At 37.4% G+C, this 25,882-nt stretch overlaps 2 protein-coding genes across 12 annotated transcripts in view; both read left to right on the top strand.

The window, feature by feature from the left end:
* TMEM62 (transmembrane protein 62) overlaps positions 1–16,537 on the top strand; it is a 32,807-nt gene extending 16,270 nt beyond the window's left edge. For 5 of the 9 annotated variants that reach the window (XM_017648619.3, XM_037018797.2, XM_037018798.2 and 2 more), the window contains 6 exons: positions 2,472–2,631; positions 6,644–6,757; positions 8,621–8,705; positions 11,355–11,459; positions 13,262–13,380; positions 15,690–16,537. In XM_017648619.3, coding sequence (XP_017504108.1) covers positions 2,472–2,631; positions 6,644–6,757; positions 8,621–8,705; positions 11,355–11,459; positions 13,262–13,380; positions 15,690–16,016 — 910 coding nt within the window. In that variant the 3' untranslated portion in view covers positions 16,017–16,537. The remainder of the gene's footprint in view (positions 1–2,471; positions 2,632–6,643; positions 6,758–8,620; positions 8,706–11,354; positions 11,460–13,261; positions 13,381–15,689) is intronic. The other 4 variants (XM_037018794.2, XM_037018801.2, XM_037018795.2 and 1 more) reach the window with 3 other exon arrangements.
* Positions 16,538–16,595: 58 nt separating this feature from the next.
* On the top strand, positions 16,596–25,658 carry CCNDBP1 (cyclin D1 binding protein 1). Of its 3 annotated transcripts, none has more exons than XM_017648625.3 (11): positions 16,596–16,800; positions 16,952–17,011; positions 17,297–17,376; positions 19,636–19,717; positions 20,491–20,587; positions 20,760–20,833; positions 21,380–21,456; positions 21,742–22,025; positions 23,578–23,638; positions 24,873–24,919; positions 25,178–25,658. In XM_017648625.3, the coding sequence occupies exons 1-11, from the start codon at positions 16,692–16,694 to the stop codon at positions 25,290–25,292; spliced, it is 1,086 nt and encodes a 361-aa protein (XP_017504114.1). In that variant the 5' UTR covers positions 16,596–16,691; the 3' UTR covers positions 25,293–25,658. The 3 variants fall into 3 exon arrangements, with proteins under 3 accessions (XP_017504114.1, XP_017504115.1, XP_073067808.1); XM_017648626.3 differs by having other exon boundaries at positions 24,837–24,919; positions 25,178–25,286; XM_073211707.1 differs by lacking the exon at positions 16,952–17,011 and having other exon boundaries at positions 16,603–16,800.
* The last annotated feature ends 224 nt before the right edge of the window (positions 25,659–25,882 follow it).

Genomic DNA, 25,882 nt, shown 5'->3' on the forward strand with positions numbered 1-25,882 from the left:
TTCATTGCCCGGGGAGATACATTCATGAAGAAGTCGCTAATGTTTATGTCCAAGAGATTTTTGCCTATGTTTTTTTCTAAGAGTTTTATGGTTTCCTGACTTACATTCAGGTCTTTGATCCATTTCGAATTTACTTCTGTGTATGGGGTTAGACAGTGATCCAGTTTCATTCTCTTACATGTAGGTGTCCAGTTTTGCCAGCACCATCTGTTGAAGACACTATCATTTCCCCATTGTATGTCCATGGCTCCTTTACCGTATATTAATTGGCCATATATGTTTGGGTTAATGTCTGGAGTCCCTAATCTGTTCCACTGGTCTGTGGCTCTGTTCTTGTGCCAGTACCAAATTGTCTTGATTACTATGGCTTTGTAGTAGAGCTTGAAGTTGGGGAGTGAGATACCCCCTACTTTATTCTTCTTTTTCAGGATTGCTTTGGCTATTCGGGGTCTTTGGTGTTTCCATATGAATTTTTGAATTATTTGTTCCAGTTCATTGAAGAATGTTGCTGGTAATTTGATAGGGATTGCATCAAATCTGTATATTGCTTTGGGCAGGATGGCCATTTTGACGATATTAATTCTTCCTAGCCAGGAGCATGGGATGAGTTTCCATTTGTTAGTGTCCTCTTTAATTTCTCTAAAGAGTATCTTATAGTTTTCAGGGTACAGGTCTTTTACTTCTTTGGTTAGGTTTATTCCTAAGTGTTTTATTCTTTTTGATGCAATTGTGAATGGAATTGTTTTCCTGATTTCTCTTTCTATTGATTCATTGTTAGTGTATAGGAAAGCCACAGATTTCTGTGTGTTAATTTTGTATCCTGCAACTTTGCTGAATTCCGATATCAGTTCTAGTAGTTTTGGAGTGGAGTCTTTAGGGTTTTTTATGTACAATATCATGTCATCTGCAAATAGTGAAGGTTTAACTTCTTCTTTACCAATCTGGATGCCTTGTATTTCTTTGTTTTGTCTAATTTCCATGGCTAGGACCTCTAGTACTATGTTAAATAACAGTGGGGAGAGTGGGCATCCCTGTCTTGTTCCCGATCTCAGAGGAAAAGTTTTCAGCTTCTAGTTGTTCAGTATGATGTTAGCTGTGGGTTTATCATATATGGCCTTTATTATGTTGAGGTACTTACCCTGTTTACCCATTTTGCTGAGAGTTTTTATCATGAATGGATGTTGAATTTTGTCAAATGCTCTTTCAGCATCTATAGAGATGATCATGTGGTTTTTGTCCTTCTTTTTGTTTATGTGGTGGATGATGTTGATGGATTTTCGAATGTTGTACCATCCTTGCATCTGTGGGTGAATCCCACTTCGTCGTGGTGTATGATCCTTTTGATATATTTTTGAATTCGGTTTGCTAATATTTTATTGAGTATTTTTGCATCTACGTTCATCAGGGATATTGGTCTGTAATTTTCTTTTTTGGTGGGGTCTTTGCCTGGTTTTGGTATTAGGGTGATGTTGGCTTCATAGAATGAGTTTGGGAGTATTCCCTCCTCTTCTGTTTTTTGGAAAAATTTAAGGAAAATGGGTATTATGTCTTCTCTGTATGTCTGATAAAATTCCAAGGTAAATCCATCTCGTCTGGGGGTTTTGTTCTTGTGTAGTTTTTTGATTTCTGCTTCAATTTCTTTGCTTGTAATTGGTTTGTTTAACTTTTGTGTTTCTCTCTTGGTCAGTCTTGGAAGGTTGTATTTTTCTAGGAAGTTGTCCATTTCTTCTAGGTTTTCCAGCTTGTTAGCATATAGGTTTTCATAGCCCAATTACTTTTTAAAACATACTAATTTACAATGTTACCAGGCAATATGCCAATTTCACAGAATTCTTATCATTAGATATTGTATTTTAAAAAGATTTACTAATTAATTCTGGAAAAAGTGGTATCAAGGTGTTTTAATTTTTTGATCACTAGTAAAGTGGAAAATACATCTCTCAATCAGGTTTTTTGATAGGAGCTGGATTTCAAATTCAGATGTTATATTCTCTGAAAGGACATGGTAGCCTTAGCTCTGTTTATGACATTGCTTCTAGGCAGGTACGCTGGGAACCAAATGAGTAGATGATATAATTGACAGACTGGCAAAAGATGTCTAACCTACATTCTTTTACCATGAGAAAAACCAGAACTTCAGAAGTTTCTTCAGAAAGAACTTTGAACTTATTCCAGCGTGATTTGTCAAAAGAAAATTGATTTTACTTTCTAAAAACTAAAAGAATAGTTTCTAATTTCTCACCAGTTCAAGTTTGCTGAATTACATAACTCCAAAAGCCACCATTCATAAAGAAATCAGATCATATGAATAGGGGTTATATGAATAATGGTTATATGAACTGTTGCACCATGTGATGGTTCTCCCTGTACTTACATCTTTTCAGATTATTCTCCTCTATAAAAAGGGTTATTCTTTATAAAAACAATGACAAATACCTAAAATCATGTATTTATGTATGCTTTCATTTTAGAATCTTGGCCTTTTCCCTATCTTCCATTACTTCTGTCACAGTTAAGATTGATGGAGTTCATTTAGGGCAAGCTGTTCATTTGTCTGGTCCTATTTTCATACTGAAGTGGAATCCAAGAAACTATGGTAATAGGACACATAACATAGAAGTCACCGTCCAGGTAAGTTAGTAATTTTCAACTTGCTATATAAATGACTAGGCTGTAACCACACTGAACTCTAATTTGGGTTTTTTTCAGTCAATTGATAAACATGAAACTAAGTTAATTAATAATTTGCATATACTGCATTTAATATCTGAAAATGGGCATTCAGGAATATTTCCACTAGTAGAGTAAAAACCGGGCAGAGGAGAACATGAGTGTGCAACTATTGGAATCCGTCTTTTCTTTTCTTTTGACTTTGGCTAATCTTTGAATAATGAGAGCAAATTCCCCAATATACCCAAAGAATAAGGATACATAAAAATATGTATTTATGTGTTCATGCCTTTGATCACTGTCTCCAAGTATAGGAAAATTCTATTGCTATTTTAAAATCTCTAGGGTAGAGAATTTTCAATGCATTAAAAGATTTTTTTGTTTGGGGAGTATGTATTGGTAGCATAAGCCATAACAGTCTGCCTGTCCCTATTCTGATTCAGCTTGGGGGCATTTCATTTATCTGCCAGAGTAAAAAGTGATCATCATTACCGAAATAGAGCAGTTTGATCAACATTATGAAACTCTTAAGGGGACAGACTGTGCTCAGAAATTAGTTTCTGGGAAAAGAAAATCTTGTTGATTTCTACAACTCTATGATTTGATGACAGTTTTTAACCATTTAAATCTTCCACTGTTATGTCTTAGCTTGAAGATTACCAAATAATCCTTCAGAAAACATTGTAATTTTTTTATTATCTTTTGTGTGTAAGTCACAGAGAAGGATTTTAAGCAGGAAGGAGCTATTCACTGAGCTCCTTCTAAGGAGATGCCAGACACTTAGAATTTTTTACTTAATCCATTTAACAATCCTAAATGGGTAGTTTTATCCCCAGTTCATAGATGAGGAAACAAGAGAAGACACTTTGCAATGCTAGCCATCTTTGCAGTGCTCTGCCTAGGAGGTAGAAGAGACTCTCAGGGAGGGTGTGGAAGGAGGGATGTCTGAGGATAAACTCTTAATAAGTCTTTCATGTTAGAAGTTGGAAGAGCTTGAAGGTATACCAGTGCACCTAGAATAAATTATTCCCTGTCATTACAGTCATGGGGAAGAAGTAGGAGCAGCAGCAAGAGACCTGTTCACTGTAGGAATGGGGAACTCCAAATCCTTTGATTGCTTCAGAACCCCAACTTCTGTAGTTTTGTGAAGAAAAATACATAGCTCACATTCCTTGAAACATTTCTGGCTGCTTAGCTGGATCCTTAGTAAAAATGTGAAATCACATGGAATTTTTGCACGTTTGACATTTCTTATAACATTATTGAGGTATAGTTTAATTACGGAAAACCCTACATACTTAAAGAGTACAGTTTGGTGAGTTTTGATGTACATCCTTGAAACCATTGCTATAGTCAGTAAAATACATCATCCTCAGAAGTTTTCTTGTGCTCTTTTGCAGCTGCCTTCCTCCTACCCTCATTTCCTAAATGTATCTAACTTTAAAAAATTAGTCTACTGAATATTAAATAGGGAACCTGGTCTCTATTCATCAATGGCAAAGTTCTGTGTTTTTTAAGTATGGTGCACTGTAGATAAGTCTGAGAGAAAAATCTATGAGAGAAGACATCAATTTATTTATCTTATATTTTGCCTACTCACTGTAGTATTGAATGTCTGTAGGATCTAGGCAGCCTATTAGCATAGGCCTTTAGATAGTTCTTGGTGTGGTTCCTGAACTAGCAGCACCGACTCACCTGGAAACTTGTAAGAAATGCAAACTGTCAGCTCCCTTCCCACATCTGTGAATCAGAAACTCTGGAGATGGGAGCCAGCAATCTGTTACAACAGTCCTTTCAGGTGAGTCTCGCACACTAAACTTTGAGAACCTGAACTTTAGATTATTGTACCTACTTTGCCAGTTTAAAGAGTAGACTCTAGAACTGTATTTCAAAATTAAAGCAAATCTCTGCCTGAAAACAAGAACTTATAACTTAAGAATATTTTGAACAATAAAAGTTTGATAAATACCAGTAAAAGTTTTTTCTATTTTTAAACATTTTTATTGTTTTTATAATATAAATATATATAATAAATATATAAATAAATATAATAAAAATAATATAATATAAATAAAAAACATTTTATTATTTTTAAACATTATATATTAGAAAAATATATGAAAGAGATAATGAGATAATACTAAAAAGAATCCCATGTATCCATCAGCCAACTTCAATAATTATCAACTCAGGACAATCTTGTTTCATCTATACCCCTCCACTTCTCCCGAACCATGATGTCGTTTCATCAAACGATAAAATTTTAAAAAAGTAACTGTAATCCCATATCACACCTGAAAAATTAACTGCAATTCCTTAGTATCAAACTATCCAGCTAGTGTTAAGTTTTCCCAATTTGTCATATATATATATATATATATATATATATGTACACATACACATATATATGTGTCAGTATATGTTGTATTTGGGTGGTTCAAATCAGAATCCAAATAAGACCCAAATATTGCATTTAGCTGATTTGTCTCTTCAGTCTCCTTCTTCCTTCTCCCTGCCACCCTTTTTTTTCCCCTTGCAATTTACTTGCTTTGGAAACTGCATCTTTTATCCTGTAGAGTTTTCTATATTCTGTATTTCTGCCATTTACATCCATGTGTTATCATTTAGCATGTTTCTCCACCCACTCTAGTTTCTGTAACTGCAATTAGACTTAGAGATTGCATCAGATTTAAATCTGTTTGGTTTTTTTGGCAAGAATACTCCATTTGGTGTTTTGTGCATTTATCAGAAGCTTGTAATATCTGGTTGTCTTTCTTTTAGTAATGTTAAGGTCAATCAGCATATTCAGGTGTTGGTAACCTTATCCAGTGATGTGCTGGTAAATATTTAACAGCCAGCTTGGGCCAGGTTTGAAGGGGGGACCCTAATTTGTAGCATTTCCATGATTTATACCAATTTCCATAGTATAAATATTCCTACCATAGCTGGTTGTAGGCTGTCAACACATCAGTTGGCCTGTAAAATTCCTGCAAATTTAACATTTGGCCCTTGTAGGCCTGTCAAGCCAGCTCCAGCACACTGCTAGCATATCCCTCCATTCATTATGAAGTACCTAATCAGCTTTTTACTGAAGGATTTCTAGCAGCTATTGATGATCTTGGCCTAGATCCATTGTTTCATTAGAGTAATAAAATGGTGATATTCAAATTGCTACTCCTTATTATAGGAGTATTAATTAAAATAGTCCTATAAAGAAGAGATTTCCCTCATCTATTTTGTACCCAGATATAGAGATCATACAGGAAAGACAGGATAAATTCTTATTTCTTCCCCCACTCCCCTTTTCTAAGCAAATTTTCAGGTAACAAGTTACTTCTCTAGTATCTGACAAAGGTAGCCAAATGAGTCTTTTATTTTTAGTTTCATTACGACTTAAAAGTTTTTAAAAAACGCATTTCAGTCTACTGCATTTATTCATTTTGATGCTCAAATTGCCGCATTTTTGGCAATGGGAGCCTCTCCAAGCTGCCACTAAGCCCTTTTATACAATCCCAGTATCTTTGTGAGTTTTCTTGCTTTAGGGGATGAAGATATTCCAAGGTCTTCTTGTGTATTTCTTACTCAAGAATTGGAATTAACTATTTCCTCAAAAGAACACTGATTCCTTAGAGTGAGAAATTTAATTTTGAGACCACAATCTGGGCACTAGGTAACTAACTCATTGATAGCGAGTTTGCTACTATTTTTAGGCCTTTTCAGTGGGAAGAGGGAAATACAGATTTTTTTTTAAGGGAAAATACATTGTGAATACATGTTGGTATGTCTAGTTCAAATCTAGAATTATAGGGTATAAAAGAAGTTCTATTTAAAGTGCTTATAGGAACAATCAAAAGCAAATGAAAAAAATGTAGCTACTGAAATGAGAGACTAAAGTTATTGGGAACTTAGTCTTGGAATGTTATACATATTTAAATGTGCGTGAGAGTTACTTCTCTGCTGTGCTTATAACCAGGATTCTGCTGGAAGAAGTAAGACTGTTGACCACATATTCTTTGCTCAAGAGGATATTTATCTCAGATTTGATCCCCTGGCATCATTTATTCTCCTTACTGACCATTGCACTGTGGTGAGTAAATTCAGTTAAATACTATATGTGTTTTTTATTAGATTCGGTAGGTCCAAAGTCAAATGATATAATCATGTGATGAGAAAGATGAACCTGACAAAATTAAAAGTTTAGTTTTTTGTGTAGAAGAACGAAATATTTTTAAGTTGATTTGTATTAAAAGAAGCACATAAAATGGACAAGTAATACCCATCTTGGGTATTAACCTTGTTCTAACCAATACCATAAAACCAGGGTGTAACTGAGGGAATTATAGGGACTGTGCTAAATTGTATTAAGGATCTTTTTGAAAATAGTATTTCTATATAAATAAAACATGTTTAACATAGAAAATTTGGAAAATTTAGAAATAAAATCAGCCACACAGCATTTTTTATCACACTAAATATAATAACCATTGTATTTCTCATTATGACACCCTGTTTTTCTCTCATATACATTGTATATGAGTTTTTAACATAATATGATAACATACTTTTTATTCTCTTTTGCTGTCTCTTTTTCCACTGAGGAATATGTTTTGCTATTTTCTTATATCAGTATATATTATTTTATAACATGATGTTTATTGGCTGCATTATATTGTCATAGATAGACCATTTCTCTACTATGGATATTTCCACTTTTCCCCTTTACTATATAAATACTGCTTGCAATTAAATTTTTTGTATATATTAGTTTTTTAGGGATAAATTACTAGAAATGAATTGTTGGATCAAAGAATAGACACATTATTCTATATACTTTATTATACAATTATACAAATTGTTTATTATATTGATTGTTTTTGATCTATTCTCCCTCATTCAAATATAAGCCTCTTAAGGGCAGGGATCATTGTGTAGTATGCCTAACACAGAATAGGCCCTAAAATAAATATTTCTTGAATGAATAAATGTTTTGTTTTAGTTTTTGTTTTAATATGCAGTGTCAAGTTTTCTTCCAGAAGTGCTGTGGCAATCTATACTCTATTTCCCTCAGATCTCACCTATCCTGGGTATCTACATAAAATACAGAAAAGATAAACACTGCAGTGTTGAGAAGAAAATTTTTATGTCTTTTAATTTCACCACCCATAGATAGCTTTAGTGTGTTTCCTCACAGACTTAAAATGTGAATTGATTATTTTAATTTATTACTTGTGTGATTGAGATTTTAAAAAATTTGACAGGTGGGCATTTGTATTTCATTTTTATGTTTTTTTGTGTTTCATTTATTTTTCTTTTGGGGATTTTGAATAGTCACCTAGATCAGGCTTTGGAAACTTTGCTCTACTTATGAACCACCTGGGAATATTAGTAAGAGACAGATTCTGATTTAGTAGGCTGAGATGAGGCCTGAGATTCTACATTCCTAACAGGCTCAAGGTAATGCAAGTGGTGATCTGGGGCTCCCTACTTTGAGAAATAAGAACCTAGATTCCATGTCTCTTTACTGTGAGTTAATCTCCAAGTGAATGACTTCTTAATGGAGAAAGCAAAAGAAAATGCAGTCTCTGTTCACTCAGCCTACAGTGTACTGTGTACTGTTTTTCTTTACTCTTACACAACTTGAAAGAAAACTAATTATACCTCTCCTAGTATAATAAGTGTAGACTATTTTAATTTTATCACATTATGTCACTGTATAAAATTACTTAGTTTCAACAGTGGTCTGAGTATCCAACTTCTGAAAGAGTAATGCTGAGGTAACTTATAATTTTCTTTTTTGGTGGATCAGATGTTTGATTCTCTCTGTTCATATATTTTTCTTATATAGTCATTTCTGTTAATGATGTCATTTCCATTTTTGTTAATGAGGCCATTTTAAAAACCTTAACTGACGTTGTACCCGTGTTTCACATTAACATCCATTTCTCTTCAGGCCCGGGTCCTTTTTGTGATGATTGCACTGATCCAGCTCACCATTCTCATTATTTTTAGGTATCAAGGATATCCAGAGTATGAAGGTTAGTATGGTTCCTTTTATTCTTAGAAGACATTATTTTAAACTATCTAATGATGTCCTCACTATTATCATGTGATAAATACCAATATAAACTGTTTTGGTCTGAGCTCTGTGAGGTCCTTCAAACTATCATACCTTTTCCACAATACTCTGTCTTTAAAACAAAAAAATCAATTTTTTGCTGCTACATGGCAGTAAAATGAGGCTTGACAAAAATGGGGGGAATCACAATATAGCTTAAAATGTCCAAACATCTCTGCTACATATTAAAGATCTTCCACAATCTGATTAACTTATTTAGCTAGCTGTGCCTTCAACCAGGTACCTGTATTTCAGCCTAGATAATTTTTCAGTGTTCTCTGCATATGCCATGCTCATTTTTGCTTCTGTGCTTTTGTTCAGGCTATTATCTGTACTTAAAAATTATTTTTCAAACTTGCATAGGTCTTAGCTTCCTTTAGGCCTCACCTCAAACCCTCTTTTTCCATACAGTCTTACTCTGCCAGTCCAGATCTTAATGAGCTCTTGCTTCCCTGAATCCCTATAGTCCTTCCTGATGATTAATTTTTTACTTAATTAGCCAGTCACCTTGCTTCATATAACCACTTTAAGTGTATATACATATTCTCCTCAACCAGGTCATAAGTTCCTTAATATAGAAGTTCTTGTTTTCTCCTTTTCTGTTTCCCACAGCACCTGGCACTGAGTTTGTGCAGAATAGATAATAAATACTTGTTGAATTAAGTTTTTCTTATCCCTTCCTGGCTTGAATGAAATCCCTGGGATGAGGGACTGATTGCGGGGTAGGGGAGAACTGTACTAATGATTAAACAGTAAAATGGTTAATTGAATAGGTAGTGTACACATCTTACTGAATGTTTTACTGCCTATGTATATATATTTGTATGTATTTTAAAGTTCTATGGAAAAAGGTGAAGAAGCATTATTACATACATATATTTTCCTACACAAAGTGTAAATAAGTAAATGTTCGAGGGAAAGCCCCAGACTCATTTTGTGAGGATACCAATATCTTTGTGTAGTTATTTAAAGTTTACAACATATTTTTACCTATGTTACCTCACTTAATCCTTATAATAATTTGGGAAGGAGATACTATTGTCCTAAACTAAGGTCTGGGAGAGATTATGTAGATTGTCCAAATTCTCACAGCAAACAGGAAGCAGCAGGGAGATCAGAACCCGAATTTGATCCCAGGTCAGTTCTTTTGTTTAAACAACACTTCTCAACTTTGACTATGTCTTAGAATCTCCTAGGGAACTTTTAAAATCTCAGTGTCTACACAGTACCCTAGACCAATTATGTCAGAACCTCTAGAGGTAGGACTTAAGTATCAGTAGTCTTTAAAGTTCCCCAGATGATTCCAGGGTGCAGTCAAGGCTGAGAAGCAGTTATGTCTAAAGTAATAATCCTCAGAACTTGCTTCTTAGAATCTCCTGGGTTGCTGTCTAAGCTCCCCTTCTCCCCTGGGGCCAATTAAATCAGAATCTCTGGAAAGTGACACCCGAGCATGAGTATTTGCTAAATGTTCTCCCCAGATAATTCTAATGTGCAGCCACGTTGAGAATCATTGCTTAAAGTTTAAAGCATAGCTGACTCTAAGGCTAAAGGATTATTTATTAGTAATAAATAATAATTATTAAAGGTGGATATGTAGAGTAATACCTTGAGAAGTACCACACTAGAATAAGAAAGAAGCTAAGAGAAGAATGAGTAGCAAGTATGTAACACACAAAGTGAGAAAGGTCACGTATTATCAGACTTTGTATGAAAGTAACTGTCAGCAGGCTCAACAATGTTTTAAGTAGAAAACAAAGACGCTGCCTATTAGGAAAGACATATTATTTAACTTATATCAGGCTGTGTTTCATCGGGACTAGTCCTTTAAATAGTTTCACCTCTAGTGTTGCTCAGTGTGCATGAGCTTCCTATCATAGTCTTTTGCTGCCTAGTTTATGATCAGCCACATGCATGAGTGAAGTGGCTAGCTGGGGTTGAGGATTTGTGATACTTAGTCTGTGGCCACAGAATGAAGCTTCTCTGTGTGAAGCCTGTATGCTTGGGTTTTTTGGCACTGTATTTTAAGAGATGTTAATTTGGAGAGCCTTAGGGATCCCTCTCAGTTGGAGTAAGGGGATAGCTGTGAGTTAAGGGCTGTATCACATATGGGGAAGGAATATTTGGACAGAAACTCATACTTAAGATTGGACTGGAAAAATTTTGATATTTCTTTGATATACATTTGTTATGTCTTAGAAGTTTGTACATTTGGATACTATATCCCATAAAAGACAGAGACTTGATCATCCTTTGAGTATGACACTGTATTTCAAACCTACATGAGGATAAAGTAATAGTCCTCTGGCAGGTTTCAGTCATTGAAAAAATATGTGTGTGCCTGTGTCTCAACCACACCATTGCTTTGAACTTTCTACCCTCTGCAATTCTAAGTGAACTGCCTTACCAGGATTCCTGCCAACTTCTGAATTTAAAGTGGCATCATCTGTATAGTTACCATATAACAGAAGATTTGCTGAATATATAAATTCCCATGGAAGTCTTCTAGAAAATGTTAAAAGAAATTAGACTTTGCATGTGTTCACTGATTTTTCAAATTTATTCTGTTTAGGACCTCCAAGATTTATACATTTGACCTCATTTTCCCTTCATGTCTTGAGCAAAATAAACATCTTCTACTATTCTGTGTTGCTGCTGACCCTATATACAGTGCTGGGTAAGTTAATTAGGAAACCTGAGACTTCAGCACATTCTCCCAAATAATATATTGAGAATTCTGAAAGAGTCATTAAAGCTCTTGATTGCTTAATGAACAGTACATGGCTATTTTCCTGAGTCATTTCCTGGGATATGGTCTTGGGAAACGAAAGTTATTTCCTAACATACTTAAAGATCATTTAATTGACACCAACTCAAGAAGCTGAAATCAGAATTAGTATTTGTATAGAAACCTAGTAGAAGATAGAAGTTCAACTTACATGCCATCTCTTCAGAGCAGCCTTCTTTGACTATCTTAAAGTTTTATCCTCTATTTCATCATACCTTTTATTTCCTTCATTACTTTATCAAAATTTATGATTATCTTCTGTGTTTATTATCTCTCTCTTCATTAATATCCATTGATGTCTTGTCTGTCTTGTGCACCTTAAATGCCCAGCGCTACACACAATGCCTAATGTGGTTCAGTTAATATTTACTAATGTGTGGCTCCTAAAAGCTCAGCTCAGACAAGAGAAAAACTGACTTGCGCAGTGAGTTCAGAGCTTTTCTGTTGTATTAATTATTATACTCAATATAGACTCACTTAGCCAATTATGGAAGCAGAAAGCACTGCAAGTCTCTCTTAATAGCTATTCACTAATGTTCCATAGTGACTAAAAGTCAGTTAGGAGTAGATTCACCTGTTGCTTAGTCTTTGTTTTATACTTTTATTCCACTGCTGGACTTTTCTTTGCTCATTAGTAACTCCCACCAGAGAACAGAAGTAGTTAAGTAAAAAAAATATGACGCTTTACAATTCTATATAACAAGCTATGGTAGATTGGCTTTTGGAGGTCAGTTTCCTTGTTATAAGATAGGTCAAAGCTGCTTTAGACACTTTTCTTAACACTAGGAGACAAAGCAAGTGATTTGGTTTCTGGCTGTAAAAAAAAAAACATTAAAAGGGCAGAGGTTGTCCCATTTTTAAAAGTTGAAATTTTCAGGGAAAATATTTTTTCAGACTCATATGTATCTAATGGAGTTTATATATCTCTGAGAAAATCACCTATGACTTTTTTAATGGGAACTCTTATCAGTAAATGATAGTATTTGCATTTTGAGAAAGTCTGACTATTCCTTAATCACTCCTGACAGTATTATAATTCCAGAAACCTATACACTGAGAAGGGGCAGTAATAAATAGGAAGGAGGGCAGTAATAAATAGGAAGGAGAGAATAATCATTCTGGCATTCTAGATGAAAAATTAAAGAAGCAAGTTAGACTTTGTACATGTTAACCTATAGTATTTAGTTGATGTACAAAATAATGACTGTGTTAGCAAGGAAAGGTCATAATACATTCATTAATAAGAAAGAGGAAGTACATTTTAGGAAGAGTAAAGTGGTTGAAGTTTTATTGCTTAAAAGAGTAAATCTCAGCTATGTGGAAAATTAACATCTGTGGAATACCTCTTTGCTTCTTTAAGGGGCTATTAATGCATTGACATTGTTATTGCAACAGAATCTTCTAAAGTTTGTGAATGTATTCCAATCTGGTTCTGGCATTTATTCCAGGTACAGCATATACTCCAACAGTTGTATAATCAGAGAAATATGAAATAAAGGAATAAATGGTTGGTTAGCTAGGACATCAAGTGCAACACAGAGATCAGCAAAAAAGAAAAGCTATGCAAATAAAATGCTTATAGATGGCTAGCCTTGTATTTCTTCATTATTCCTGTAAGTGCACCGTATGATATATGTAATTAGAGTCATAGTTATTTCATCTTCTCCTTTCCTGTCCATTGTCTCTTTCAGGACCATGGTTTGTTGGTGAAATCACTGAAGGCAAATTAGGATGCTGCTTTTCCTTTGGGATCGTTGTTGATGGACATTTCCTACAAGGCAGCCTAACATTTGTAGTTGGAATTCTTCAGGTAAGAAGACAGAAGTGGAATTTAAGAACATCTTGGCCTTGTTAGACTTCCTACATAACAGTTATGAATTAAATCCAAAGTCCCAAATTAAACACTGTAGATCATGTTTCCTAACTTAGTGGCAGGGCAGTATTTAATATCTGGTGTTATGTTTGCTTTTAGAGTGCTTCCTAACTCTTCCACCACTCTTTTGTTAAGAGGTGAAAGAGGTTTTTGGTTTTTTTGTTTCAGTTTTTTATCGATAAAAAAATGAAATAGGGGACTTCCGGTAGAAAAAATGACAGACTTCTGAGAAAGCCAAATTGATTATGATAATGAAGAAGGAAGACATTTCAGAGGGATGAAAGGAAAAATAAGCACACAGGAAAAGTGGGTCATTTAACCAATGGAAGCTGCACTGGGCAAGAACCAGACCTGGGCCTTCTAGTGAAATCTTAGCAGCAGAATCTTCTAAAGTTTATGAATGTATTCAATCTGGTTCTGGGATTTATTGTTTTGGGAAAACACAGATACATTAGATTTACATGTGGGTTAAGATTCCATTAAAAGAAACACAGAAACAAAAACCCTGACCTGTAGCAGATCTCTATAAATAGGTTTGAAAAGTATTTACCTAGTAATTTCTTTTTTTTTACTCACCTAATGGCACTAATGGACCAAAATCTGAGGTTTGATCTGAAGTTTTGGAAGAGATCCAAAAACATTGTTCAAAATGAGTTCACAACTTTGTAACGGCAGTAAAACGTGTTGAGCAGGATCAGAGACAGACAGATAGGGGTAAGACCTCTGACTAGCAAACATTGACCAGAGGTTTGAACATTCTCTGAATAAGCGGTATTTTATATGTAAGTTCTGGGTCCAGTTTAGTTTTCTGTTACGTAGATGAAAGCTGTCTCTCGGGAGCACTCTTATACCAATTAAAACATGAGCCTTACCAAAAGGTAGGTTTATATTAATATTTTAATAAATAGTACACTAATAATGAATTTTATGTATCATCCAAGCCTGTTACTCACAAATCTGTAACTGACTAGACGTCTTCATGTGCCTATATATCAAACTGCCATTTCACAACTTCCTTTAGATATTTAACAGGCATCTCATTATTAAGTTGCTAATAGGACCTTTATTTCTATCCCAAACCTGTTTCTCCCTCTAGTTTTTTCCAATTTTAATAAATGGTTCCATACATCGTATTCCTCTAGGATATACCTTTAATTCTTCTCCTTCCCTCATACCCTACATTTAATGCATCAGCAAGTAGTGCCTTGTTTGATCTCCAGTAATATCTTTAATCCACCAGTTCTCCCCATCTCTGTTACCACCACCCTAATCTAGGTTATTTCTTGGCTGAGCTACTGCAGTAACCCCCAGACTGGTCTTCCTAGTGCTACTCTTGTCTTCCCACTGTCAGTGTGTCATAGAGCATCCACTGTGGTCCTTTTAAAACCTTTATCAGTTCACTCACTTCTCAGCTTAAAATCCTTTAAGCAGAGCAGTGACGTAATCTGGGTCCTGCTGACTGTCCCAGTTTCCACCTGGCTTATCATGTTCCAGGCCCATTGACCTGTCCCATCTCTGGGCTTTTCATTTGTTTCTTCTGCTTGGAATGCAGTTCCTTCACTGACTCATTCCTGTCCCTCAGGCCTCAGAGAATTCATCTCCCAGTTACTCTCTAGTGACACAGCTCTTTGCTTCATTGAATTTATCGCAATTTGTAATGACTTTTTTGTGTATTTTCTTCTTTCTCTTCTTGTTAGAATGTAAGCTCTATGATGCATCTTTTCTGACTTGTTCACCAGTGTTTCCTAGCCTAGAGCCTAGCACAGTGCCTGCCACATAATAGGTGCTCAGTAGTTATTTGGTGAATGAATGAATGAATCATACAGCAGCTAAATTTGGATCATAACTTAAATTGTCTAGTTTGTATTCCAGTACTCATCATGCTACTTCAAACAAAAATAGAGATTAATACCCAAGTCCCCCCTCATTCTACCAAAAAAAAGTATGTGTTTGTGTGTGTATAAATGTATATACATACATCCAGTTCATTTCTACCTTAAACATTATTGAAGGCTTCAACCTAAATGAAATACCTGCCTTTAAGATAAACAAAAGGATATGGCAAATACACAATTAACTACAAGTCAGCTGTTGCGTTATAAGCATGTGTGACTGAAGCATAAAGTATCAGTCCCCAGAGTAAAAAGCCACATATTCTCAGGAGCTGGCAGGAATGTGTTAATGAGACCCTACCCTTCCAAGGTTTTTCCAGTAAGCTAACGGTTCTGCTCTGCTCCTTTTCCCAGCTGGTGTTTTTTAACATCCCCTTGATGGCTTACCTGTGTTGGAGCTTGCTGCAGCGGAGTTTTGGTCACAGTTTCAGTTCTCATCTCCATCAAGGAAAATGCTTGAAAATTATACCTGTTCACCTACTTATGTTGCTACTCTACATCTGGCAGATGTATTCCTGCTACTTCCTTCATATGACATATGGCACTGTAGCTTTTTTATTCTCCCCTTTAAGGACCTGGTTGACGCTGCTAACACCCGTTATCATTCGTTGTGTGTGGACACTGAACTCCAGTGAGCTTGGAACCTTCGTAGCGCAGTTAAAAAGCCGCTTGAGTCCCTGAAGGCCATGTCTCGCCATCACCTCTGTAGCCCAGGCCTCTGCCCCAGCAGGAGGCGGAGGGCCAATATTGGTGGATAAGCTTCAGGGAGCTGCTGCTGTTTGGGCACCGGGAGTTGGGGGATTCTCACTACTGATTTCTGCAGAATGGACTACAGAAAAGTCTCTAAATAATGCTGTAATTCCTTCTTTCCCCCAAGAAAGCAAAGGGTTGATTGACTTTTGTGAAGAGAAACCGCTAACCTATGATATCCACAGGGTAGGCGCCGGGTGTGTGTATGGGAGTATCTCTCTGGTCGTGTGTTTTTTAGGAATACCTCTTGGAAAGTACCTACCACAGTATCTGGGACTCGGCAACCGTTAAGGGTGCCACTTTAGGGACAGGGAACCAGTGCGAACTTGGGCCCTTCCTGCCCTATTGAGATAATAGCTCCCAGTCCTCTTACCCGGCGTGTTTTATGGGCGCTGTGCTTCCTTAGTCGGGGGTGTTTTCAACTAATCAAATAAATGATGAGTAAAGCGTGACTGGTGTCCGTGTATCTGGTCGGGACAGGGGGCGGGGCGAGGCGGGCTGTTGCCGGAAACGAGCCGGACTGGGACGCCCGGAAGTGCGGCGGCCGCCGCCGCGGTGTCACTGCGTCCTCCGTGCTCACCTGAGGCCTCCAGGCAGTCTCCCGAGATGGCGAGCGCAGCGGCGTCTGCAGCCGCAGTCGGCACCCTTGCAGCACCTGTGGAGCAGCTCCGGCATTTAGCGGTAGAACTGAGGCTGCTCCTGCCCGGAGTGCGGGGTGAGCTGACAGCCGGGGCGCGCGACGCCAGGGGCGGGCTGGGGAGGGACAAGGCTGGGCGGCGGCGGAGGAGGAGGGGAGGCTGGAGGTGGCTCCGCTGACCTCCGCTCCTCCTGGTGTCCCCGCCGGGCCCACACTCCACGCCTGCTAGTCGGCGAAGCCCGGGAGACCACCAAGGAATTTAATCGAGAGGCTTTTTGGAGAAGACTGAGTGAGTGCCTGTCCTGCTGGGACTTCCATCTCTCCTTCCCCGCGTCGGGACCCCTTGCCCTCCCGCTTTCCCGCCGCCGCTTCCTCACCTTGGTGATGTCCACCTTACCCATCCTCGGCACCTCAGAGGTTGAAATATAAAGCACTGATTTTTAGAAGTGCTTTTGAAATGTCTCAGCCGGTCAGGGTGGAGAGGGAACGCATTATCTTCAAATTCCTTGCCGCAGCTACAGCCTTATCTCTTTGCCACTAACGCCCCGGCTCCTGCCTCCTCTGTCTCCCCCAGATGAGGCAGCTGTGACAGTGTCGGGGGAAGCCACGGCTCTGACCGAAGCCTTCTCTCGACTTCCATTGCCATCTCCACAGGTGGGCTTTACAGCAGGGAATCCTGCTGCCTCGTTTTCCTTAGGAACCTTCTCGTTTTCTTTCCACCTTTTACACTCAAGCCAGGGGATTTATCTGTCAAATAAGATTGCAGTTCTCACCTCACGATTGTTGTTAAAAGCAAGTTGCCAAGTGCAGTACTTGGCGTAGGGCAGGCAGGTCTTATAAATACTGGTTCAGTCCGAAGTTCATCCTGGTTTTTTCCTTTCTGAATTTTGTTTAAAGAGCTTGCTGTTTGCTAGGTATTCTCATGATCCCTATCTGACAGAGGAGTAAGTAGGCCCAAAGGCTCCAGTTAAGGTAAGCAATGGAGCTAGGATTTAAGTTAGGGTCTATCTATCTAAGTTACACCTTTTCTGTTCTACATGATATCCTTTTTATATTGAATTATTTTTAGATTTAATTAGTAACGTATATAAATGTAAAATACAGAAATATCAAAGTTGAATGCTAAAAAGTTTGTATTTCCCCTCCCCACGTCCTTTTCTATTACTCCATATATTCTATGCATATACAAATAAGTGTGTATGTGCCTGCTTCTTCTTACACAAATGATAGGATACGCTAAGTACTTTTCTGGATCATCCTTTTTAAGAAAATTAACAACATAGCTTGCAAATTGTTGCTTAGAAGCATATATAAAGTTGCTCAGTTTTTATTAATGGCCGCATGGTCTTCAGTTGAGTGAGTATAACCATAATTTAGTTTACCAGTACTCTATATGGACATTTAAGCTGTTTTCAATTTGTAACTATTATAAACAATGCCTTGCTAAGTTGCCTAATACAGTCTTTGTGTGTGTATATCACTAAAAAAATACCCAGAAATAGAATTGTTAAAATAAAGATTTAATGCATTCTTTAATAACCTTTTATTATAAAAGTAATGAAAGTAAATATGTTGCCTGTGATAGAGTATGCTTTATGCCTGGTTTTTCCAGAGCTAGATACACTTAATTTAGGAGTAGATTTATTTAAAAATGACATTCATTGCCTTATTTGACTTCCATAGTCGATAGTGTCATTCTCTTTTTCAGTTTATCTATCCAGATATTTTGAAATGAAAATATACTCGTTTTTGCTGCACCTACAACGATACTCCCTCTCCCTCCACACCTCAGAGATCTATGATGAAGAAATGAGATAAATTGTATGAGAGCACTTAAAAAGCCTTGTGGAAGAAAGTCAGTATTTACTTCAAAGGGAGTAGTAAAAATACCTTATTTTTCCTTATTTGTTGACTCCTTCCTTTCAAATACACTTGGGACTTTCTGCTAAAATTCATAGCTAATAAGATACCCTGAGGAAGTAGCAAAGAACTGTTGTTCTATACATGTTCAGGACAGTGGTTCCACTCAGAGATAGAAAGTTAGAATTTGATTTCATTTGTATTATATATATTTGAATCACATTGCTTTCCTAGGATCTCAGCACATTTGTCCTACTAAAGAATGGCTTTTTTTTGTTGTTGTTCCAGTCCATATGGAATATGGAATTTTTATAAAATTATTTGTTTGGCTGTTGAAGTAATGTCAAATTGCCATAAAAGTTTCTAAACACTTGCTCCCAATCACTGTAATTACTTGTCCCAGACTGGTAACAGTTTATGAACTAGCACTGGACTGTGAGCTACATTTTGCTTAGCACTGGCTTAGAATTTAGCAGGAAGTGAGGACAAGGAAGATAAGGAAAAGCCAGTAACTGGTCAGAAGGAAAACAGTCAATACTGAGAATTATAGACTCCATGCTAATTACCGTTAAGTACATTGTGGTTCTGCTATAGAGACAGAGACAGAGAGATCAGACACCTGGTTAATGGTCTAAGATCAGGTTGGCAAGCTTTTTTGTAAAGGGCCAGATAGTAAATAATGTTTAGGCTTTGCAGGCCGGCTACTTACATCTGCCCTTGTAGTGTGAACATAACTATGATAATGTGTAAATGAAAGAGTGTGGCTATGTCCCAGTAACACTTTATTTACAAACACTGGCAGTGGGCCTGATTTGGTGTGTAGAATATCAGGAATAAGTTTTTCCTGCTCTTCCTTAATGTTTTATTGAGTGGTCAGCTCAGTCTCTGTTGTGCAGCTAACTCCTCTGGTATGTGCCAAGAATAGCCTAACTCATAATAGACTTCAGAAAATGTTCTGTAAAGATATCTATTCTCTGCCACAGTAGTTGGGTTGACCATATTAATATAATCCATTTCTTTTTTTCTTTCTGAAATTGGTCTATCACCTCATAGGAAACCCAGATGTTCTGTGAACAGGTCCATGCTGCCATCAAGGCAATTATTGCAGCATACTATTCACTCCCCAAGGACCAGGGTAAGCCACCATGTACTCATAAATATTCTGTTTACAGAGTAGATCTTTGCTAATATGATAGCTCATGTCCTGAGACTTCTTACCTTTTCCTCAATTTGAGCATGTGATGTAACTTTCTCCCATATAGTTTAGTCAAGGATAACTTTCTAACATCAGTGATCTCCATAAATAAGCTTTATGCCAAGGTACAGATGCTGTGTTCCCCTCTCTCCTGCCTTGCTTGACTCTTAAGGTTTTTGAATTGTCAGTGCTTCCCTCTCTAATCTATTATAATTGCCACAGATGCTGGCTGCATCTCAGCCCCATACTCATCCCCAGGTCATCCCTAGTCTACTCTACCCATATTACAGCACCCTCTGTTTCTGAGCTCCTTTACAGGTTAAGTGGCCTATAGCCCCGCCATGTTTAATGCCTTGATTTTACTCATGCCAAAGTTATAAATGAGTGCATGTCTCATTGATCTTCAGGGTTACTCACAAATGGTTTAAATTTCAAGTGTCTCATCCACAGTTGTCAAGGGACCTCTGTCCTTAATGAATAAACACATGCTGTCATGCAAAGATTGTGTTACTGATCTCTTTTGGAGAATAGCACTCAGGAGGAACAAGGAAATGATACGGGGATATAAATAAGACCCAAGTTTTGTCTTGGCACTTCAGGTAAAGCACAAGGAACCCATTACCTCAAGTTCTGTAGGACTTAGACTCTCTGGAAAGCAGATGGTGTCTTCTGGAGAGAAGACCAGGCTGCTTAGTCTTTGGGTTCGACTCTAGGAATCACCCTGAGAAAGCTGGTGCGGAGTGCCACTCTGGACATCGTTGATGGCATGGCTCAGCTCGTAGAAGTGCTTTTCATCACTCCAGCTCAGAGGTAGTGATGCCACAGTTGGGTTTCAGTTAATGGGGTTCCTTGCTTCAGGAAGGGAAAAAACTCATTTCAACAGCAGAGCTAATGACAGCTGAGAATAATGACCAGCAAGAGGGGGCTTTTCAGAAAAGAGGAACCTAGTTATTGATACATCCTTATTCATTCCTTTTCCCAGCCCCGAGAACAGCGACCTTATTTCCTGCAACAGTGTCTGGGTTGCGTGCCAGCAGGTGCCTCGGATACCAAGAGGTGGGTGAGAGTGGGAAGTGGGCCACTGACCATGCTGGCCAAAGCAGACAGACCTCACATACCTAACTTCCAGTTTTGTAGCATGTATGTGGAATATATACAATTTATAACCAACATCAAAAGATAAGTACTAATACTTTCTGTCAGTCTTTTTAGTTCTCACTTCTAAACTTACACTGCCCTCTTGCTTGGCCCTGTCTCTTGTTGAACAAGTTTGGTTTGTTCTTCTGGTCCTGCCCCAGGAGCAGTAACACAGGAACACTGAAGCAGTTACGATGTAGAGCCAGCTGGGCCAAAAACAGTAGTAGTCCAAGAGGACTGTATGAGAAACATCATGTGACCATTTTAATAGTTCTTGTGGTGAATGGTAAAAGGCTTATTAGGTCCCTTTGGCTACGCAGAGAATGTATGTGAGAAGAATTTTACATTAAACCACATGCTTGGCTGTCCCTCTCACTGTCCTCAAAGGGGAGTGCTGTTGGCTGCTGTTTGCAGAATTGTTCGTTATCTCCTCTAATTGTAGTGCTTCCCATTTTTCACTCCCAGATAACAAAGCTGCAGCCCTTTCAATGCTGACAAAGAGTGTGGATTTTGTGAAGGATGCACATGAGGAAATGGAGCGGGTGAGGGGACCTCTGTCATTGGAAGGCAACTCTGTGACTAATGGATGAGAAATGATTATAAAGAGGAGATATCCTGAGCATTGACCACACAGGTCCCATCCTCACTCTTGTCCTTCATCTCCCATTTCCTATCCTGTACCAGTGTGTGATTTAATACCACTCCCCTCTGTTCCATTGCTGGACTGGGAGAGAGAGAACAGGGTATCAACTCTGTAGCCATTAGTGAGGTTTTGGGACAACTCAGACATGTTTTTTGGCATTCATACATATCATGGTTCATCCTAGGCTATGGAAGAATGTGACCCTTACTGCAACCTCTTAAATGACACTGAGGAGGACAGCTCTGACAACCGTGGTGAGGAAGAGGATGAGGTGTTGGGGTGTCCAAACAATCGGGACTCGTATTGGTCAGAGGAAGATCAAGAGCTCATAATCCCATGCCTTGCACTGGTGAGAGCATCCAGAGCCTGCCTGAAGAAAATCCGGATCTCAGTGGCAGAGAATGGGAAGAAGGAGCAGGTGGCCCAGCTAGACGACATTGTGGATATTTCTGATGAGATCAGCCCTAGGTAAGCATGATTCCTACTTGAAATATCTGAGCACCAGGATTTTGATCTCAGCTTCTGCTTTCAATGTTCTTCCTTGGTGTTTTATTTTGAAAATGTTCAAACCTACAAGGAAGTTGAAGTATTGCAGTGCACACCCATACATCCTACATCTAGATTCACCTGCTGTTCACATTTTTTTCTACATTGTGTGGGATTAATATATAGTAAAGAAAGCACATCACAATCCTTGTTCTGTGAAGCTTACTCACAGTCTCCAGATCCTTGATGACATGACTCTTCTGAAAAGGGGAAAAATGACCAGAAGGCGAACGCACCCCAGTGTGTCCGGAACGCCAGGCATACAATAGGTCTTACGACTTCCCTTGTGTTTTTCTGCAATACGTAAATACTTCTCGCCAGCATCACGTCTCAGTGGGCTGGAGACTGCATGAGAGCTAAACACAGATTCAAGAACTGAGAGTGTGGAATTCCTGCTTGAATCCCTGCATGTATTCTATAGATGTTAATATTTACTTGCTCAATAAATGTGAGAAGTGCCTTCTCGGCATTACTCTTGTGCTGCAAAGCCTTGAGTCCCCTGGCTGGTCCTTTTAGATTTTCAGCATTCCATTGCATTCCCCCACATCTGCAGGTCAGAAGTAAGGAGGGACCGACAACATTGCTTACTTCTCTGTAAGATAAATGAGCCATTTTTTCCCCTAAACGATGTGAGAGTAAGTTGCAAACATCAATGACATTTCACCCCTAAATACTTCAGTATGTATCCTTAGAACAGACATTCTTATTCTTAGCATTACATTCAGGAAATTTAACATTGGATAGAACAATATTACTTCACACTTAAATTTACTCACGTGTCTCTAATATGTCTTTCATACCTTTTTATCACCCTAAATTCAGGGTCCATCAGGGTGTTACATTGCATTTGGTTGTCATCTCTGTAGTCTCTCGCAACTAGAACAGTCCTCGTCCTTTTTAGTATTTTTTAACATTGACATTTTTGAAGAATCTAGGTCAGTTGTCAGTTGTAGAATATCCAGCAATCTGGATTCATGTGATCATTTTCTCATGATTATAGGTTATGTTCAGGTTAAACACTTTTTGGCAAGAACATGACATAATTGAGTGTTTTGTCCTTCTCATTGCATTATACTAGGGAGGCATGTAATGTTGGTTTTTCCCTCATTGCTAGTACTAAATTTCATCATTTGGCTGAGTGGTACCCACTTTAGGGTCATTTCATGGATGAACCATGCCTGTATCAGTTATTCAATTGATTGTTTCAGATCCTTACATTTTTAACTGAACTAATCATGTCTCATCCTACAGGCCAAGGGTGTTTTTTTCTCCCAGCCTTCTAGTGAAACAGTATATATGTGTTTAGTAAATACCAGTTGAATTGATTTTGGTTGCCCAATTTAAGCAACTGATAGGCATTTTTCTGGGACAGTCATTTTCTCACTAGTCACATCTTTAGTCGTATATTGGAAGCCACCTAGTTGAGCTTTGCTCCTTGTTTTTGTTAATGGTTATTTTTGTTTTCTGCCCTTAGCGTGGATGATTTGGCTCTGAGCATATATCCACCTATGTGCCATCTGACTGTGCAAATCAATGTAAGTATTGTCTTTGAGGGAATTGCTGCAGACCTCAGTGGTAGGGTTTCATTAAATCACTAGTATTTCTTTTAAGGTATACCAAATATATCTATTATGCCTGGATGCAAGTAGAATAACAGTAGTGTCACAGTTCTTACATGTGTTTGTGCTTGATAAAATACTTGCCAAAGTTGAATTATAAAGCCATTAATTCTGGTAGTATTTCCTTCCATAACCACTTGGGTAATCATTTAGAAAAATCCAACAACCTTAGAAAATATTGCTTTGAAAAAAGAAAGTCTTAATTGCCACAGTGCTTTAGGGTCCTCCCAACCTGAAGTCATGTTTCCAGTACAGGCAGAAATAAGTGTTCCAGAAATATACTCTAGGATATGAACACATTGTGTTCTAATATAAGCACATTGTGTGAATTAACCATGAAGGGTCAAGTTCTTTATAAAAATCTAATTTTATTGAATTCTTTCGAGTCATGGGTCTTGTGCTAGACAGTGTTCATTATCTTATTTTTAGAAACTCAAGTTATCTCTGATGTGATTGGAAAGAAGTAAAACTGACAAATGGCTATATATTTTACAATCAGATATATCAATCCTAAAAATATTTAATAAAGTGGATAGTCCAAATTAGATTAATCAAATGTACCTTCACAGTGTGCAACACCTTGAAATAGAATAGGATCCTTTAGGACAGTAACTTTTTATTTTTTGCATTTGTGTTTTAAAAGTTGACTTCCTAAGAAATAAACATCTTCACAATAGGCCTTATAAATTACCGCAAATAAAAAATTTTAAATGTGTACTGTATATTGGTGGCACACATACATCCTCATGTTATCTTGTTATTGGTATTCTTAAAATTCTGTACTTAGATTTTTAAAAAAAGGAAACATTGCTTGTTTCTGCTCTGTATTCTGAGCTTGGGACAAATTAGTTTACATTCTAACTTCTTCTGTTTTTTTTTTTTAATTTAAAAATATTTTAAATTAAAATCTTAGGTATTTTAAATAGAAAACTTATAAAATGATATGGCAACAATATTAATAAGCTTTTCCTGCATGGAAAAAATCCATAATCCCACCACTGTAATCTAATCAGCATTTTTGTTACTGCATATATCCTTTGAGGTTCTTTTTTTATTATTTTTTATTACTTGAGTGTTTTAAAATATTTTGGCTCTCCTTTCCTTTTTATAATAGAGCTCAGGATGGGTGACTTCTCTGTTTCTTTTCTAGTCTGCAAAACTTGTATCTGTTTTAAAGAAGGCACTTGAAATTACAAAGTGAGTATGAGGACTTCTCCCTAAATAGCTTTTTGAGAGTAAACCTATCCAGCCATTCTCAACTCCCAAACCCCTGCTTAAAGGAGTGGAAGTGGGTGGGTGTGGTGTTTTCTTTCACCTTAGTTGCGGAGCAGCTGAGTTTCTGCAAAGAAACTTGCCTTTTCTTACTGTAGTTTCCTCTGTGCTCCCTGTGGAGGATAGGTTTCCCCTTGACAGTATAATGAACTGAACTTCCCATTTTTCCCCTTCCATTTGCAGAGCAAGTCATGTGACCCCACAGCCAGAAGATAGTTGGATCCCTTTACTCATTAATGCTGTTGATCACTGCATGAATAGAATCAAGGAGCTCACTCAGAATGAACTTGAATTATGAGTTTTCAGGCTCATTTGTATTCTCCTCTCTTCTTTTCTTACTGTCACAGGCAGGCTCTGATGTCTGCTTTGAAAATGGGGCTACAATGTTTCTGAATCGAAAGGGAGTTGCTGTCTATATTTAGAAAGTGACACTGTTAGCAAAGTTTGTTGGCTAGGCTCTACTGGCAAAATAAACACTTAAGAGTTTGATATATTTTAATGAGCTAGATAACAAAAGATGATTGCATGAATTTGCATTCCTGAATCACCTCTCAGGGATCCTGGGGAAGCTGCCTTATTCCCTGCTTGCAATAAAGTGTGTTATTTCATTGTTAAAGAAGGTGATGGTCTCAATAAAGTGCTGACCTGCTAGTCGTTAAATGACTACCCTTCCAAAGTTTTTTCTACCAGAAAAACAATGGGTTCAGACTAATACATTACTTTCATTTGGGTTTATAGGTATAAAAATTGATTCTGATCAGAAATATATTTAAAACAAAAACACTTGACTTAAATTTATTTAGAGAAGATGCCTCCAAAGTCCCTCTTAGTACTTCAGCATGTTATATAATATCATTTTTCTTATCATTAAGTCCTTCTGAATATTAT

This window comes from Manis javanica, chromosome 8 (assembly GCF_040802235.1).
Source record: "Manis javanica isolate MJ-LG chromosome 8, MJ_LKY, whole genome shotgun sequence".
Classification (NCBI taxonomy): Eukaryota; Metazoa; Chordata; class Mammalia; order Pholidota; family Manidae; genus Manis; species Manis javanica.